The sequence below is a fragment of the Pristiophorus japonicus genome, chromosome 4 (assembly GCF_044704955.1).
Source record: "Pristiophorus japonicus isolate sPriJap1 chromosome 4, sPriJap1.hap1, whole genome shotgun sequence".
Classification (NCBI taxonomy): Eukaryota; Metazoa; Chordata; class Chondrichthyes; family Pristiophoridae; genus Pristiophorus; species Pristiophorus japonicus.
The window spans coordinates 59,548,907-59,569,260 of NC_091980.1; the positions used below are offsets into that span (position 1 = coordinate 59,548,907).

General features: G+C 44.3%; 1 protein-coding gene across 2 annotated transcripts in view; it reads left to right on the forward strand.

Annotated features, from left to right (window-relative positions):
* Positions 1-5,279, forward strand: part of slc25a48 (solute carrier family 25 member 48) — a 63,623-nt gene extending 58,344 nt beyond the window's left edge. For both annotated transcript variants that reach the window (XM_070878235.1, XM_070878234.1), the window contains one exon: positions 836-5,279. In XM_070878235.1, the coding sequence (XP_070734336.1) occupies positions 836-940 (105 nt within the window). In that variant the 3' untranslated portion in view covers positions 941-5,279. The remainder of the gene's footprint in view (positions 1-835) is intronic.
* Positions 5,280-20,354: the final 15,075 nt, after the last annotated feature.

Consider the following 20,354-nt stretch of genomic DNA (forward strand, 5'->3'; position numbering starts at 1 on the left):
AATGTTGAATGTTGCGATCCCTCATCTTGGTAAGAACTGACAATATGCAAAGAACAACTGATGTGCAGGTAAAAAGGCACAACTTAGCTTATGATCCTCAGCCATTCTCTCAAACCAAACTTTAATGACAAATGGCCGCTCTCATTTTGTTATTGTTTGGGAAAAGGGGAGGTGAATGATTAATGTAAAAAAATTAATTGAGCCAAATCTGAGTTAAGCCAGCAAAGGCTGTGTGTGTGCCCAGTTCCAGAATAGAAAATGACTGGCAACTCCTTGTCAGCAACCAGGAAAAATAAATAATGTCAATCCCTTTTATGTGAATGCAGGTACTTTCTGATGGATCGGATGGCTGATATCACGTGATTATATTTCCACCAGACCTGCAATGTCAGGTTTCTTGGGAGAGGCGGTAGGGAAGTACAGTGCTTTAATTAAAGATTCCTCCCAGAGAGTAGGATTTAAAAATTGTATAAATTGAAGACAAAACCATCCAATCAAAATCAAGGTGCGTGTTTTAGGCTCGAGCACCAAATGTAACATTTTGTGGCTCAAAAACATGGCTGGAGTCCCCTGCATGATGAGTTCCCAATTGCTGAGAAATCAGTCTGAGCAAATACTGTTTGTTGGCCAGGTGTGTCTCTACTGGCAGAGAGGTATCGGGGCGGGGCACCTCTCCCTGTCACTTTTCATGCTTCAATACAGAGCAGTTTGTTCGGCAATTCTTTAGGCTGGGTATATTGCAATCACAAGAGAAAATAACGAAATCAACAAAAATATGTAGATTTAGCAATTACTGTGTGGGGAAGATATTAAAAATGTTTGTTTTATTTGCTAGGTATTTTTTAAAGGAACAGCCGTGAATGCTATTCGTGGATTCCCTATGAGTGCAGCCATGTTTCTAGGATACGAACTCGCACTGAAAGCATTGCGAGGTCAATAAGCAGAACCTGACATTTGACTTTTGACATTTGTCAAACCTAGCCAGTTTCATAGTTCTTTGCCCCGACCAACAGCTGATCAGATTCATAAAAAATGACTTCTGCTTCCGTGGCTTCTGACATCAACCTGTCAAAGCTCATTGACAGAAAAAGCAGCGGACACCACAGAGATTACTCAGGATGATGGCCTATTTCAAAAGTTATGTGCAGTGTTTCCTGGGAAAACAATAGATATAAAGGAGATCAGCAAGCACTGAGGAACAACCCTGAGAGGAAGGATCTTTAGATCTGAAACATCGACTGACTTCTGTTTCTCCACAAAGGCTGCCTGACCTGCTGAGTATATCCGGCTTTTACTGTTTCTGTTTTTAGAGTTGTGTGTGTGTGTTTGGGCGGGGCGGTTAATTTGTAGAATTAATGGGAAATGAACATAGTACAGTGACTCACAAACAATATCCATGTAAGGTTGTCAACTTAGGTTGGATGTATTCCTGGAGGTTTCATCACATGACCACATCTTTCCAACTACAACCCCCAACAGGCTTTTTTTCCCATCTGCAATACTTTTTAATAACTAATAACAAATATTATAAGAAAATGCAACAAAAAAACACAATTTTTTTTAATGCCTCTATGATGTTTCTCCTGGGTTGCTGGCAGCAGTGTCCTAGAGATTCATTGTTAATTCCTGGAAACTACAGAATAATCCTGGAGGATTGGCTATCCTATATCCAAATGTTTTTAATGTAGTAAATGTACTGAGGTGCTATCAGTACTGCTATCAGATTGATTTGTATCAGGAAGTCATTGCAAAATATCCATAGTAGCAAAAAAAACCTACACATTTCATCTTCAGTAGTCACACATTAAAAAAATTTTAGCCTTAGTTTATAAAACATTTATGAGGAATAATTTTATATTGAATAACAAGAATAATTATTTTTAGATTAAACAACATAAGAGTAACTTAGGTGCTGCTATTTATAGTGATGTCTGATGCCTATTTGACTGTATCCTTGAGTTCAGCCTCTGAATGTGCACAGACGCAGGCGTCGTCCGCATACTGAGACATATGAAAGTATGGACCTTACGCTTAACATCCGTAAGACAAAGGTCCTCCACCAGCCCGTCACCGCCGCTCAGAACTGCCCTCCAATCATTAAGATTCACGGCGCGGCCCTCAACAACATGGACTATTTCCCATATCTCGGGAGCATCTTATCAACAAAGGCAGATATTGATGCGGTGATTCAAAATCGCCTCCAATGTGCCAGTGCAGCCTTCGGCCGTCTGAGGAAAAGATTGTTTGAAGACCAGGCCCTCAAATCTACCACCAAGCTCATGGTCTACAGGGCTGTAGTAATACCTGCCCTCCTCTATGGATCTGAGGCATGGATATGTATAGAAGGCACCTCAAGTCGTTGGAGATATTTCACCAATGATGTCTCTGCAAGATCCTGCAAATCCCCTGGGAGAACATCAGTGTTCTCGACCAGGCTAACATCCTCAGTATTGAAGCACTGACCACACTCGATCAGCTTCGCTGGGCAGGCCACATAGTTCACATGCCAGATACGATACTCCCTAAGCAAATGCTTTATGCGGAGCTCCTTCATGGTAAATGAGCCAAAGGAGGACAGCGGAAACGTTATAAGGACACCCTCAAAGCCTCCCTGGTAAAGTGCGACATTCCCACTGACACCTGGGAGACCCTGGCCGAAGACCACCCGAGGTGGAGAAAGTGCATCCGGGAGGGCGTTGAGCTCTTCGAGACTCAACGCAAAGAGCATGAAGAGGCCATTCGCAGGCAGCAGAAGGAGTGCGCGGCAAACCAGCCCCACCGATCCCTTCCCTCGACGAATGTCTGTCCCATCTGTAACAGGGTCTGTGGCTCTTGTATCGTACTGTTCAGCCATCAAAGAACTCACTTTGGGAGTGGAAGCAAGTCTTCCTCGATTCCGAGGGACTGCCTGTGATGATGATGATGATGTCTATTTGCTTGGTTAGTTTGAGGGAATGCAACATCTTAGGCACACAAACAGGAACAATGAAACCGGTTATGTTCATTGCACAGAAATACTAATTCAGGCTAAGTGTGACCACATAGAGCTGTGTGACAGAGAGAGAGGGCGAGAGAAGCTATGTGAGAGAGTGAGAATGGGAATAATCTTGGTTCTGTAGAAGAGAGTAGGTCTGTGGGCTGTGTGACCAAGAAGGCGGCTTTATATAGGCTGTGTAAGAGAGTGTAGGTATGTGTGCACATAAGAGTATAGGACTAATATATGATGTGTGTGTAAAAGACAGTGAACTAATACAAAATGTATAAGAGAGAGTATACAGCAATACAAAATGGAAATAAGAAACAGAAAGAGAAAATGCACCAACAAATATGGAGGGGTAAGATAGAGGAAGAGAAATATGGGAGAAATAAAGAAACAGTTGAATAGAAAAGTGATTCTGTGGCTAAGAAGGAAAGACAGGCACACATATACACACACACAATTCATCCTTTTTACATCAATGTGCCTGGAGTCAGTAATGATCTTCCTACATTTTTTTATTTTGAAGCCCAAAAGGTTTTTAGTTATCTTCATGATGTTAGTGTTGCAATTTCATCAGTTTGTGAAAGAGGGCAAGAGAGGGAAAATGATAGGTGGATCAGATCTTGAAAAATTGTTGAATGCACAGACTAAGTAGTTAAAGCAAAGATATCCTCCATTTTTAGGTAACAACAACTTGTATTTATATAGTGCCTTTAATGTAAAGAGAACATTTTTTTAAAATCCCAAGGCGCTTGCATCATGTAAGAGAGGATTGAGGCCATATCGGCAGCCTGTGAATTTTACAAGCATATAAAAATGACTAGTAGGAGCAACTCAGCATTGTGCCGGCAGATACAACTCAGATATACTCCTTAAATAAAATATTAATTTCTATTAAGTGTTAAATAGGAACAGAATTTAGAGCCTGAGCAGAAGCATGTTGAATTATCAAGGGCATTGGGTTGGTAGAGATAGTGAACTTAGCATCGGGGTCATCAATATACAGCAGGTTAATTGCTTCAATATTTATGTGGAGCACAGAAAAGTAACCAGAGAGGATTTTCATAGAATCATACAGCACAGAAGGAGGTCATTCGGCCCATCGTGCCTGTGCCTGCTCTTTCAAAGAGCTAACCAAGTAATCCCACTCCCCCTGCTCTTTCCCCATATCCTGCAATTTTTTTCTTTTCATTTTCATGTTTTTGTAAACATCTTACATCTATTTCCAGATGTATGCTTATTAACTGTGAAGCCTCCATAGAGGATTAATGAAACCTCTATTTGTTGAATAAATGTATTCAAATATTCTGTGCATACAGGGACGGACTGGCGATATGGAAATGGCTGTATTTTTGGCGCCCTGCTTTTTCCTTTGGGGGAGCCAGACTGCCCACCACTCGTGTGCATATTATGTTGATCTGATTCACTAAATACTTACAGCTGATGACATGTTGAAAGCCTTGATCTTGGAGCTCACAGACTCTTTGCTAAGTCACAAAGCAAGATAAATTCTATTTTGTTCGTGTGCTTTTAAATGGGTGTAAATGTGCTGCACTTCAAGGCACAATCCTATTCTATAGCATAACAATCCACTTTCTACTGCTAAGTAAATATTAATTGGCTAATTATCATAGTTGAAACATGCTAAGATGTATAGGTGGGTACTCGGAGATTGGACTGCCATTTTAGAACTGGGCAAGTCACAAAGGCATTTTTAGTCACGTATAAGTTATTTTATCCTTTTCATCTGTGGTGTACTGAATTCAAATGGCACTGTGATTATTTTGGTTTCTGTGTTTCCTTCACAGCTCACTGTAACACACTATGCAAAAGCAGAATAATACTATGTATGTGCCTCATGGTGAAATATGTCTGCACTACAGAGTGCAAATCAAACAAATCTGCCCGGACACAAGGAGAATAAGATTGATACAGTTTTGTAAATTCCTAACCTGCAGTTCAATGTTTTAATTTGCTTTCTGCAAGAGCATTTATATTATTGTTTTAAATGGTGGCCATGTATTCTAAATCAGCTGATAAAATGCATCTATCACAGAATATATTACTTTATTTCATTGTAAATTAGATACCATGTATCTATATTGTAGATTACTGATGTAAATACTGTTTGTTATACAGAAGAGGGTGCAGTGAACCTGTGTCGAAAGTATTGTTTAGTCCTAACATTTATTATTTTGCTGTTTGTACATTGAAATCCAATTTAATTTTGCTATCTGTAGGTGGTGCACCAATTTGTGCATTGCAGCATGGCCTTGAGGAATAAACATTTGATCCACCATTCTGCTGCGTCCCTGTTCTCATCTATGGGGAGGCATTAGTCAGAGGCCATTTCTGTCCCTGTAAAGAAAGCCACATCTGCACTGCTGTTACTTTGCTTCTAGTGTATTGGCAATGTCCTGGAAGCGGGTTGGTTGTCTGCTGTTTTGACTGTGGGATATGTATCTGGTGAGATCAGGGACACTGGTAGAGAAAAATAACATTGATATATCTGTGCTATGTGTAGGGAATTTAGAGAATTGAACAATAATAAAGAATAATTTGGCCAGAAGTTCACTGCCCCCCTTGATGATATGGCTATCATTCACCGTGATTGCACATTTGAAATGTTATATACAAGAATGTATAAAATGTTGTGAAATGCTGAGGCTGTACAGTGTGCATGTTATTGAATAGACCATCTATGGAATCAGTGAAGGGAAACCTCATATCCCAGAATATTTGCAAAATTTCATATAAATTCTGATAAAGAAGAACATTTTTAGCTGCTGGCTTTGGCATGTTTAATTCCAGCTGTTTTTGCACTTCCCAAGAAGTATTGTAAGATTCAATTTGCTCTTTTTACAGTCATGGTGGAGTGATTCCTTAAGTCCAAGTACTAACACATTTCAGCGTGGCATCACAGAGCACGAGAGCGCACAACCCCACCTATCTAAGTGGCGAATTCTTCATCATAATGGAACCTTCCCAAGCAGGGAGGGAAATTTAAAATGTCAGTCATATGCCCACACCAGCCAGTTCTACACTGGTAACAAGATTATTCATGGAATCAGGTGAATAGGGTGATGAGAAGAAAAAAATAATGTAAAACAGGGGTGAAAATTTTTTTAAATAGTGAAATATATGAAACAGAATAAGAGTCACATAACTGTGAGAAGCCAGCACTGCAATGAGATCAGCTTGGATTGCTCTAGCAAAGTGCACAAAAACAATGAGCTAAATGGCCTCTTTATATGCTGTAATCATTTGTGGAAGGGAACAGTACCATAGTGGTAATATTAATGGACTAGTAATCCATAAGTCTGATCGAATGATCCAGAGACGTGAGGTCAAATCCTATCATGGCAGCTGGGGAATTTAAATTCAGTTAATTAAATAAATCTAGAATAAAAAGCTAGTGTTAGTAATCGTGACCACGAAACTATAGGATTGTTGTAAAACCCCATCTGGTTCACTAATGTCCTTTAAGGAAGGAAATCTGCCGACCTTACCTATATGTAACTCCAGACCCAGAGCAATGAATCTTAACTGCTTTATAAGAACATAAGAAATAGGAACAGGAGTAGGCCATACGGACCCTCGAGCCTGCTCCGCCATTCAATAAGATTCGAAGTGTGTTAGAAAGACAAGCCTGAAGGCTCTGTGCCTCAATGCAAGGAGTATTCGGAATAAGGTGGACGAATTAACTGCGCAGATAGCAGTTAACGGGTATGATGTAATTGGCATCAAGGAAATATGGCTCCAGGGTGACCAAGGCTGGGAACTCAACATCCAGGGGTATTCAACATTTAGGAAGGATAGTCAGAAAGGAAAAGGAGACAAGATGGTATTGCTGGTTAAAGAGGAAATTAATGAAATAGTAAGAAAGGACATTATCTTGGATGATGTGGAATCGGTATGGGTGGACATACGGAATACCAAGGGGCAGAAAATGCTAGTAGGAGCTGTCCACAGACCACCAAACAGTAGTAGTAAGGTTGGGGACAGCATCAAACAAAAAATTGGGGACGCATGCAATAAAGATACAGCAGTTGTCATGGGTAACTTTAATCTACATATTGATTGGGCTAACCAAACTGTTAGCAATGCAGTGGAGGAGGATTTCCTGGAGTGTATAAGGGATGGTTTTCTAGAACAATATGTCGAGGAACCAACCAGGGAGCTGGCCATCCTAGACTGGGTGATGTGTAATGAGAAAGGACTAATTAGCAATCTTGTTGTGCGAGACCCCTTGGGGAAGAGTGACCATAACATGGTAGAATTCTTTATTTGGATGGAGAGTGGCACAGTTAATTCAGAAACTAGGGTCCTGAACTTAAGGAAAGGTAACTGCGATGGTTTGAGGCATGAATTTGCTAGAATAGACTGGCAAATGATTCTTAAAGGGTTGACAGTGGATAGGCAATGGCAAACATTTAAAGATCACATGGATGAACTTCAGCAATTGTATATCTCTGTCTGGAGTAAAAATAAAACGGGGAAGGTTGCTCAACCGTGGCTAACAAGGGAAATTAAGGATCGTGTTAAATACAAGGAAGAGGCATACAAATTGGCCAGAAAAAGCAGCAAACCTGAGGACTGGGAGAAATTTAGAATTCAGCAGAGGAGGACAAAGTGTTTAATTAAGATGGGGAAAATAGAGTACGAGAAGAAGCTTGCCGGGAACATTAAAACTGACTGCAAAAGCTTCTATAGATATGTGAAGAGAAAAAGATTAGTGAAGACAAACATAGGTCCCTTGCAGTCAGATTCAGGTGAATTTATAATGGGGAACAAAGAAATTGCAGGAAAGTTGAACACATACTTTGGTTCTGTCTTCACGAAGGAAGACGCAAATAACCTTTCGGAAGTACTAGGGAACCGAGAGTCTAGTGAGAAGGAGAAACTGAAGGATATTCTTATTAGGCAGGAAATTGTGTTAGGGAAATTGATGGGATTGAAGGCCGATAAATCCCCGGGGCTGGAAAGTCTGTATTCCAGAGTACTTAAGGAAGTGGCCCTAGAAATAGTGGATGCATTGGTGATCATTTTCCAACAGTCTATCAACTCTGGATCAGTTCCTATTTACTGGAGGGTAGCTAATGTAACACCACTTTTTAAAAAGGGAGGCAGAGAGAAAGCGGTTAATTATAGACCAGTTAGCCTGACATCAGTGGTGAGGAAAATGTTGGAATCAATTATTAAGGATGAAATAGCAACACATTTGGAAAGCAGTGACAGGATCGGTCCAAGTCAGCATGGATTTATGAAGGGCAAATCATGCTTGACAAATCTTCTGAAAGTTTTTGAGGATGTAACTAGTGGAGTGGACAAGGAAGAACCAGTGGATGTGGTGTATTTGGACTTTCAAAAGGCTTTTGACAAGGTCCCACACAAGAGATTGGTGTGCAAAATCAAAGCACATGGTATTGGGGGTAATGTACTGACGTGGATAGAGAACTGGTTGGCAGACAGGAAGCAGAAAGTCGGGATACACGCGTCCTTTTCAGAATGGCAGGCAGTAACTAGTGGAGTGCCGCAGGGCTCAGTGCTGGGACCCCAGTTCTTTACAATATACTCCAATGATTTGGATGAAGGAATTGAGTGTAATATCTCCAAGTTTGCAGATGACACTAACCTGGGTGGCGGTGTGAGCTGTGAGGGGGACATTAAAAGGCTGCAGGGTGACTTGGACAGGCTAGGTGAGTGGGCAAATGCATGGCAGATGCAGTATAATGTGGATAAATGTGAGGTTATCCACATTGGGGGCAAAAACGGGGAGACAGAATATTATCTGAATGGTGGCAGATTAGGAAAAGGAGGTGCAACGAGACCTGGGTGTCATGATTCATCAGTCATTGAAAGTTGGCATACAGGTACAGCAGGCGGTAAAGAAGGCAAATGGTATGTTGGCCTTCATAGCTAGGGGATTTGAGTATAGGAGCAGGGAGGTCTTACTGCAGTGGTACAGGGCCTTGGTGAGGCCTCACCTGGGATATTGTGTTCAGTTTTGGTCTCCTAATCTGAGGAAGGACGTTCTTGCTATTGAGGGAGTGCAGCGAAGGTTCACCAGACTGATTCCAGGAATGGCTGGACTGACATATGAGGAGAGACTGGATCAAGTGGGCCTTTATACATTGGAGTTTAGAAGGATGAGAGGGGATCTCATAGAAACATACAAGATTCTGACGGGACGGGACAGGTTAGATGCAGGTAGATTGTTCCCGATGTTGGGGAAGTCCAGAACCAGGGGACACAGTCTTAGGATAACGGGTCGGCCATTTAGGACTGAGATGAGGAGAAACCTATTCACTCAGAGAGTTGTTAACCTGTGGAATTCCCTACCTCAGAGAGTTGTTGATGCCAGTTCATTGGATATATTCAAGAGGGAGTTAGATATGGCCCTTACGGCTAAGGGGATCAAGGGGTATGGAGAGAAAGCAGGAAAGGGGCACTGAGGGAATGATCAGCCATGATTTTATTGTATGGGTGGTGCAGGCTCGAAGGACCGAATGGCCTACACCTGCACCTATTTTCTATGTTTCTATGTGACTATCATGGCTGATCTGATCATGGATTCAGCTCCACTTCTCTGCCCGCTCCCCATAACCCCTTATCCCCTTATCATTTAAAAAACTGTCTATTTCTGTCTTAAATTTATTCAATGTCCCGGCTTCCACAGCTCTCTGAGGCAGCGAATTCCACAGATTAACAACTCTCTGAGAGAAGAAATTTCTCCTCATCTCAGTTTTAAATGGGTGGCCCCTTATTCTAAGATGATGCCCTCTAGTTCTAGTCTCCACTATCAGTGGAAACATGCTTTCTGCATCCACCTTGTCATGCCCCCTCATAATCTTATACATTTCGATAATTCTTCTGAATTCCAATGAGTAGAGTCCCAACCTACTCAACCTTTCCTCATAAGTCAACCTCCTCATCTCCGGAATCAACCTCGTGGACCTTCTCTGAACTGCCTCCAAAGCAAGTATATCCTTTTGTAAATATGGAAACCAAAACTGCATGCAGTATTCTAGTTGTGGCCTCACCAATACACTGTATAGCTGCAGCAAGACTGCCCTGATTTTATACTCCATCTCCTTTGCAATAAAGGCCAAGATTCCATTGGCCTTCCTGATCACTTGCTGAACCTGCATACTATCCTTTTGTGTTTCATGCACAATTGCCCCTAGGTCCCGCTGTACTGCAGCACTTTGCAATCTTTCTCCATTTAAATAATAACTTGCTCTTTGATTTTTTTCTGCCAAAGTGCATGACCTCACACTTTCCAACATTATACTCCATCTGCCAAATTTTTGCACACTCACTTAGCCTGTCCTTTTGCAGATTTTTTGTGTCCTCCTCACACATTGCTTTTCCTCCCATCTTTGTATCGTCAGCAAACATGGCTATGTTACACTCAGTCCCTTCTTCCAAGTCGTTAATATAGATTGTGAATAGTTGGGGTCCCAGCACTGATCCCTGTGGCATCCCACTAGTTACTGGTTGCCAACCAGAGAATGAACCATTTATCGCGACTCTCTGTTTTCTGTTAGTTAGCCAATCCTCTATCTATGCTAATATATTACCCCCAACCCCGTGAACTTTTATCTTGTGCAGTAACCTTTTATGTGGCACCTTGTCAAATGACTTCTGGAAGTCGAAATACACCACATCCACTGGTTCTCCTTTATCCACCCTGTTCGTTACATCCTCAAATAATTGCAACAAATTTGTCAAACATTACTTCCCCTTCATAAATCCATGCCTGACTGAATTATGAAATGGCCGAGCAAGCCACTCAGTACGAGAAACAATAAAAAGAGTAAAACTGGACAGACCACCAGGCTTCAACCTGGGCACCGACTGTGGACACGACAATGGCACACATAGCCCAGTCAACCCTGCAAAGTCCTCGTCATCAACATCGGGAACTTGTGCCAAAATTGGGAGAGCTGTCCCACGGACTAGTCAAGCAACATCCTGACATAGTCACACTCACTGAATCATACATTTCCACCAATGTCGCAGACTCCTCCATCACCATCCCTGGGTATGTCCTGTTGCACCAGCAGGACAGGCCCATCAGGTGTGGCAGCATAGTCGTAGTGGTCCTGTGAGTCCTCAACATTGACTCTGGACCACATGAAGTCTCATAGCTTCAGTTCAAGCATGGGCAAAGAAACCTCCTGTTGATTACCACCTACCACCCTCAGCTGATGAATCAGTACTCCTCCATGTTGACCACCACTTGGAAGAAGCACGGAGGGTAGCAAGGACACAGAATGTACTGTGGGTGGGGGATTTTAATGTCCATCACCAAGAGTGGTTCGGTAGCATCACTAATAACCAAGCTGGTCAAGGAATGAAAGTCATAGCTGCCAGAGTGCGCATGCAGTAGATGGTGAGAGAAGCAACACAAGGGAAAAACATACTTGAGCTCATCCTCACCAATCTACCTGTTGCAGATGCATCTGTCCATGACAGCATTGGTAGCAGTGACCACCGCACAGTCCTTGTGGAGACGAAGTCCCATCTTCACACTGAGGACAGCCTCCATTGTGTTGTGTGGCACCACTGTACTAAATGGGACAAATTCATAACAGATCTAGCAGCTCAAAACTTGGCATGTTTGAGGCACTGTGGGCCGTCAGCAGCAGCAGAATTGTATTCCACAAAACTCTGCAACCTGATGGCTCAGCATATCCCTCACCCTACCATTACCATCAAGCCAGGGGACCAACCCTGGTTCAATGAGTGCAGGAGAGCATGCCAGGAGCAGCACCAGACAGAACTAAATATGAGTTGCCAAACTGGTGAAGCTCCAACACAGGACTACATGCATGCTAAACAGTGGAAGCAACATGTCATAGACAGGGCTAAGTCATCACACAATCAATGGATCAGATCAAAAGTCTGCAGTCCTGCCACATTCAGTCGTGAATGATGGTGGACCATTAAACAACGAATGGGAGGAGAAGGCTCCATTACCATCCCCATCCTCAATGATGGCGGAGCCCAGCACATGAGTGCAAAAGACAAGACTGAAGCATTTGCAACCATCTTCAGCCAGAAGTGCCAAGTAGATGATCCATATTGGCTTCCTCCTGAGGTCCCCGCCATCACAGAAGCCAGTCTTCAGTCAATTCGATTCACTCCACATGATATCAAGAAAAGGCTGAGTGCACTGGACACAGCAATGGCTATGGGCCCTGACAACATCCTGACTGCCATGCTGAAGAGTTGTGCTCCAGAACTAGTTGCGTCTCTAGCCAAGCTGTTCCAATACAGCTACAACACTGGCATCTATCCAACAATGTGGAAAACTGCCCAGGTATGTCTTATCCACAAAAAGCAGGACAACTCCAATCTGGCCCCATCAGTGTACTCTCAATCATCAGCAAAGTGATGGAAGGTGTCATCGACAGTGCGATCAAGTGGCACTTACTCACCAATAACCTGCTCACCGATGCCCAGTTTGGGTTCTGCCAGGACCACTTGGCTCCAGACCTCATTACAGCCTTGGTCCAAACATGAATAAAAGAGCTGAATTTCAGAGGTGAGTTAAGAGTGACTGTCCTTGACATCGTGGCAGCATTAGACCAAGTGTGGCATCAAGAAGCCCTAGTAAAACTGAAGTCAACGGGAATCAGGGGATAACTCTCCACTGGCTGGAGCCATGCCTAGCACAAAGGAAGATGGTTGTCGTGGTTGGAAGTCTATCACAGCCCCAGAACATCGCTGCAGGAGTTCTTCAGGGTAGTGTCCGAGGCCCAATCATCTTCAGCTGCTTTATTAATGACCTTCCCTGCATTATAAGAAGTGGGGATGCTCACTGATGACTGCACAGTGTTCAGTGCCATTCGCAACTCCTCAGATAATGGAGCAGTCCATGCCCACATGCAGCAAGACGTGGATGACATTCAAGCTTGGGCTGATAAGTGGCAAGTAACATTTGTGCCACACAAGTGCCAGGCAATGGCTATCTCCAACAAGCGAGAGTCTAATTGCTGCCCCATGACATTCAACAGCATTACCATCGCCGAAACCCCCACCATCAACATCCTGGGGGTCACCATTTTTGTAAACCTTTTCATCATCATCATCATAGGCAACTCCTTGAAATCGAGGAAGACTTCTTGCTTCCACTCTAAAAGTGAGTTCTGCGGTGACTTACCAGTCCAATACGGGAATTACAGTCTCTGTCACAGGTGGGACAGATAGTGGTTGAAGGAAAGGGTGGGTGGGGAATCTGGTTTGCCGCACACTCCTTCCGCTGTCTGCGTTAGGTTTCTGCATGCTCTCGGCGACGAGACTCGAGGTGCTCAGCGCCCTCCTGGATGCTCATCCTCCACTTACGCCGGTCTTGGCCAGGGACTCCCAGGGGCCGGTGGGAATGTTGCACTTTATCAAAGAGGCTTTGAGGGTGTCCTTGAAATGTTTCCTCTGCCCACCTGGGGCTCACTTGCCGTGTAGGAGTTCACAGTAGAGCGCTTGCTTAGGGATTCTCGTGTCAGGCATGTGGACTGATATGCTCACAATAAATGGTCAGACCGAGTACTGTGTGTAATGAGCAAGTGTGACCTTTGCTCCTTTATTGTCATTCCAGAGTGCAGGTATCTCGTGGGTGGCCTGCTTATATACTGTGTTCCCAAGGGATGCTGGGATCCCTTGGACTCCAACCGGTAGGCCCTCTGGTGGACAGGTGTGATGCAGGTTACAAGGTTACAAGGGGTTAATACATAACACCACTCCCCCGTGAAGTCAACAATACTCTTATTTACAAGGTGAGACGATCTGGGGCTTTGCGCTCCCTTGTTGATCGTCTCGGCACAAATGTTGGTGTGGCTGGGTTGGTCAGTTCTTCATTGGGCTGTTGGACAGCTGGCCTTGCCAGGCTACTGGGGATGATGAGTTGTGTTTTGGGGTCAACTGTGATGTCAGTTGCCACTTGTGTGTGTATTGGAAGGTCAAAATTGGTGGTGTCCTCTTCAGGTTGTACGTAGCTGTTGGTGAACCGCAGTTTAATTTGGTCCAAGTGTTTTCTGTGCGTTTGTCCATTGGTCAGTTTTACCTGAAACACCCTACTCCCCTCTTTGGCTGTGACCGTACCAGTGAGTCATTTGGGATCATGTCCATAATTGAGCACAAGCACAGGATCATTGACTCAATATCGCGTGACAAGTTTGCGCGGTCATGGTGCGCACTCTGTTGATGCCGCTTGTCCTCCACATGATCATGTAGATCAGGGTGGACCAGAGAGAGCTTTGTTTTAAGCGCCCTTTTCATGAGCAGCTCGGCTGGGGGAATCCCTGTGAGTGAGTGGGTCTGGTGCAGTAGCTGAGCAGTACTCAGGACAACCGGGTCTGCAGGGAGCCTTCCGACACACGTTTCAAGCTTTGCTTGAAGGTCTGAACTGCCCGTTCTGCCTGGCCGTTGGATGCGGGTTTGAACGGCGCAGATGTGACATGTTTGATCCCGTTGCGGATCATGAACTCTTTGAATTCGGCACTGGTGAAGCACGGTCCATTGTCACTGACTAGGACATCGGGCAGGCCGTGCGTGGCAGACATAGCTCTTAGACTTTCAATGGTCGCCGTGGACATGCTTACAGACCTTATTGCACATTCAATCCACTTTGAGTAAGCATCCACGACAACCAAAACCATTTTGCCTAGGAATGGGCCTGCATAGTCTACATGGATCCTCGACCACGGTTTGGATGGCCAGGACCATAAACTTAGTGGTGTCTCTCTGGGTGTATTGCTCAACTGAGAGCAGGTGTTGCACTGGCGTACACATGACTCTAAATCTGAGTCAATGCCTGGCCACAACACGTGGGATCTGGCTATGGCTTTCATCATCACGATGCCTGGGTGGGTGCTGTGCAGTTCCCAAATAAATGTGTCTCTGCCTTTCTTGGGAACGATTGCCCCACAAGAGACAGTCCACCTGCAGGGACAGCTCATCTTTGTGTCTGTGGAATGGCTTAATCGCTTCCTGCATCTCCACTGGGACACTGTACCAGCTCCCATGGAGGACACAGTTTTTTTTTACCAGGAACAGTAAAGGATCCTGGCTGGCTGGTCCTGGTCCTGATCTGGCGGGGCGTAACGGGGGATTTCTCGTTCTCAAATGTCTCCATGACCATAAGCAAGTCCGCTGGCTGTGCCATTTCCACCCCAGTGGTGGGCAATGGTAGCCGACTGAGAGCATCTGCGCAGTTCTCTGCGCCCGGTCAGTGGCGAATTACATAGTTGTATGCTGACAACGTGAGCGCCCATCTTTGAATGCGGGCAGAGGCATTGGTATTGATCCCTTTATAATCGCGATATGAGCGGCTTGTGGTCAGTTTCAAGCTCGAATTTGAGGCCAAACAAGTACTGGTGCATTTTTTTACCCCGTAAACGCATGCCAGAGCCTCTTTTTCAACCATGCTGTAGGCCTTTTCGGCTTTGGACAAACTTCTGGATGGATTCATTAGCCTGTTGTTGCACACACCCGACCCCGTATGACGACGCATTGCAAGCTAACACTAGTCGTTTACATGGGTTATACAGATCAAGCAGTTTGTTAGAACACAGTAAATTGCTGGCTTTCTTAAAGGCAGTCTCTTGTGAATTCCCCCATACCCAGTCATCTCCCTTGCACAGTAGCGCATGCAGGGGTTCCAGCAGGGTGCTTCACCCAGGTAGGAAATTCTGAAGTAGTTAAGGAGTCCCAGGAACGACCGCAGTTCTGTCACGTTCCGTGGTCGCGGCGCGTTCTTGATGGCCTCCGTCTTGACGGCGGTGGATCTGATACCGTCTGCTGTGATCCTCCTTCCTAAGAATTCGATGTCCTCTGCCAGGAAAACACACTTTGAGCATTTCAACCTGAGCCCCACGCGATCCAACCGACTAAGAACCTCCTCCAGGTTCTTCAAGTGCTCCATGGTGTCCCGACCTGTAAGCAATATGTCGTCCTGGAAGACCACTGTACAAGGAACCGACTTTAGCAGGCTTTCCATGTTCCGCTGGAAGTTCGCTGCAGTCGACCGAATCCCGAACGGGCACTGGTTGTAAATAAACAGACCTTTGTGCGTGTTGATGCAGGTGAGGCCTTTCGAAGACTCCTCCAGCTCCTGCGTCATGTAGGCCGCAGTCAGGTCCAGCTTGGTGAATGGTTTCCCTCCAGCCAGGGTCACAAATAAGTCATCTGCCTTGGGTAGCGGGTACTGGTCCTGCAGCGAAAAATGGTTAATCGTTACTTTATAGTCACCGCAGATTCTAACTGTACCATCCTCTTTGAGTACCAGAACAATCGGACTGGCCCAGTCGTTGAACTCCACTGGCGTGATGATGCCTTCACGTTGCAGCCTGTCCAGCTCAATTTCCACTTTTTCACACATCTGTACGGTACCACCCGAGCCTTGTGGTGGATGGGTCGTGTACCGGGAACCAAATGAATCTGCACTTTCGCCCCCGAGAAACTTCCAATGCCTGGCTCAAATAACGAAGGGAATTTGCTTAGAACCTGGGTGCATGCGGTATCGTCAACTGACGAGAGCACTCGGATGTCATCCCAGTTCCAACGGATTTTCCCCAGCCAGCTTCTGCCAAACAACATGGGGCCATTCCCTGGCACAATCCACAGCGGGAGTTCGTGTACTGCTCCATCATAGGAGACTTTGACTTCAGCACTGCCAATTACAGGGATTAGTTCCTTTGTATAAGGCCTCAGTTTAGTGTGAATGGGGCTGAGCTTGGACCTGTATGAATTCTTCCCCTACAGCCTATCGAAGGCCGATTTACTCATTATGGACTGACTTGCCCCCGTGTCCAGCTCCATAGACACTGGAATACCGTTCAGTTCAACTTTCAACATTATTGGTGGGCATTTCGTCATGAATGTGTGTACCCCATACACCTTCACCTCCTCCGTACGAGTTTCTAATTCCTTCTGATCCACTGTGGACCGATCTTCCTCTGTAACGTGGTGGTTTGCAGGGTTTGCAGCTCACCTGCACATTCGTTGGAGGTGTCCCATTGTTCTGCAGCCATTGCACGCATAGTGCTTAAAGCGGCATTGATGGGGCCGATGTTCACTGCTGCAGTGCCAACAAGGTGTTAACTGCCTCGCATTAACAGATGATGGCGGACTCTGGGTCAATTGAGGTCGGGCAACAGCAGCCGACGTGTAAATCTGCTCTGTACATTTCTGCTCAAAACCGACGTTACTTTATGCACAGTACTGGCCGAAACTTCTGCAAAATCGGCTTGGTGTTGTCACTGTTGGACATAAATGCCTGGGCTATCGTTATGGCTTTACTCAGATTCGGAGTTTTTACAGTCAACAGTTTGCGAAGGATTGTCTCATGTCCAATGCCCAGCACAAAAAAGTCTCTGAGCATTTGTTCTAGGAATCCCTCAAACTCACAATGTCCTGCAAGGTGCCTTAGTTTGGAAATGTAGCTCGCCACTTCCTGGCCCTCCGATCGTTGACACGTGTAGAACCGATATCTTGTCATTAAAACACTTTCCTTAGGATTTAGGTGCTCCCGGACCAGCGTACACAGTTCTTAATAGAATTCTCTGTTGGTTTAGCCGGGGCCAGGAGATTCCTCATGAGGCCATAGGTTGTTGCTCCACAGACAGTTAGGAGGATCGCCCTTCGTTTGGTTGCGTTCTCGTTGGCTACGAAGTATTGGTCGAGTCTCTCCACGAAGGCCTCCCAATCGTCCCCTCTGAGAACTTCTCCAGGATGCCGACTGTTCTTTGCATTTTCACGTGGTTCATTACCTCGTTGCCAATTGTTATATTCACAATAAATGGTCAGACTGAGTGCTGCGTGTAATGAGCAAGTGTGACCTTAGCTCCTTTATTGTAGTTACAGAGTGCAGGTACCTCTTGGATGGCCTGCTTGTATACTGTGCTCCCAAGGGATGCCGGAATCCCTTGGGACTCCAACAGGTAGGCCCTCTGGTGGACAAGTGTGATGCAGGTTACAAGGTTACAAGGGGTTAAATACATAACACGGACGATGTGGCCCACCCAACGGAGCTGGTCGAGTGTGGTCAATGCTTCGATGCTGGGGATGATTTCCAGATCGAGAACACTGATGTTGGTGCGTCTATCCCCTCAGTGGATTTGCAGAATCTTGCGGAAGCAGCGCTGGTGGTACTTCTCCAGCGTTTTGAGGTGTCTACTCTATATGGTCCATGTCTCTGAGCCATTCAGGAGGGCGGGTATCACTACTGCCCTGTAAGCTTGGTGCCAGATTTGAGGTCCTCGTCTTCAAACATTCTCTGCGCTGGCGCACTGGAGGCGGTGTCGATGTCTGCCCTTGCTGATAGTAGGCTCCCGAGGTATGGAAAATAGTCCACGTTGTCCAAGGCCGCGCCATGGATTTAGATGATGGGGCCTTACATTAAACATCCGTAAGACAAAGATCCTCCACCAACCTGACCCCACTTCACAGTGATACTGTCTGTTACCTCATTTGATGACCATGGTTGCTTAACTGCATCAATGGAGCTTTTACTTATTGTGTACGGGTTTTCTCTCATACCAAATACTTTTTTGAATATTTTCCACTGTATGTCTGTAGTTTATTCATTAAAAGTTCAGGCTAGTTTAAAAGGTCAATTTATTTCTCATCCTTTGAAATTCATACTACTTAAATTTAAAAGGTCCGTTTGTGATTCTCCCTACTACCGCTCAAACCAAATAATCAAATTCACTCATATAATGGTTACTATTCACAAGATGTTGATCATCCATGAGCTTATTGAATGGTGGTGCAGGTTCGAAGGGCCGAATGGCCTACTCCTGTACCTATTTTCTATGTTTCTATGTTTCTATGTCCCTTATCATCAGATTGTTAACTATTTAAGGTCATGAACAAAGTGGACAGTTGTTTCATTTTTGCTGCTAATTTCATTACATTTCAAAAATGATTCCTTGTATGTGAATGCTTTGACCTTTTTTTGAGGGATGTCATAGCAGCTATGCAAATGCAATTATTTATATATAATATACCACAATAGTATAATGAGTCAAGGGTTCATTAACCTTTTCAAGAAATGTTTATTGATGTTACTATTGTCTGTAGGTTGGGAAATTCTTTTCATCTTTGACCTGTCATATTATTTCAGTCTTGCCATGTGGAAATTGGAGTGTGTTGTATGCAACATAAGTTTCACAGTGCAGAGTCTGCCTGATCAAAGTCCAATGTCTAGAAATTAAATTGTGTGGTGTCCATTTTACAGGTGTAAAATGGGCACCTAATGGGTCGAATATGACAAGCGGCTTGCGTCTGCGCATTTCATGCCCACCATATTGGTAAAGGCTCTCCATTGGCGTACGCCTGAAATAGGTGTTAGGCTCTTTGAGTGTGTAAATAAGGGGCCTATTGCCTGTTTGAGGCTGCTTTTGTTGATAAGGTTAGATGACAGAAGGCTCATGTAGAGCAGAAACATTATCATAGACAGTTGGGCCAAATGGCCTGTTTCTGTGCTGTAAATTCGATGTAGATCAATGAAATTCTGGTTCGTTACCCATCACTAAATCTGATATAGTCTGTTCCCTATTGGTTCTGAAACATATTGGGGTAGAATTCACGGCTCCTACGGACGCATATGAGGTGTGCACGCACCCTTGAGGGCCCCGCAAATTCCGGGTTCAGGTATGCGAAGCGCATGCGCCTAAACCCGGAACTTGCAATCTGTCAAGAATCCACTTGACGAGTCATCACATCTGAAAGTAAAGGGTCTCTGTGGGCAGAGGGTTGGGATATTGGGATATTTGACCTTGAAATTCTTACGCCTGGTAAAAACATGTGTAGGGCCTACTTTTACCAGCATAAGAGTTTTAAAAAATAGAAAATTAAAATGTTATAACATATTTAAATATTAAAAACCCTGCCCATTAAGGTAAGTTTTTTTTATCCCTGTTAAAAGATTTTTAAAAATGTTTTTTAAATTATTTTATGTGTAACATATTTAATTAAATTGTATTTTAATTAATTTTAAATATGTAATATGTTTTTTAATTTAGTTAATGTGTTTGCATGCTTTTTGGGGTATTCCCGTTCATACTTATGGCAACTCTGTAGAAAAGGTACTCACAATAAGTATGAATGGGAATCTCTCTATCCCAATTTCCCTGTCCTCTCTAAATATGCTAATGCCTGGAATATTTAGCTCCCAGTTATGCCCAGCTTGTACCCAGGTCTCCGTAATGGCTACTACATCATACATTTTAAGCTAAATTTGTGTTTCTTATTCATTTGAGAGCGGTAAATCTCTTGCCTCTGAGTCAGAAGGTCACCAGTTCAAGACCCACTCTGGAGATTTTAACACAAAATCAAAACTCAAATTTCATTGCCATACTGAGGGAGT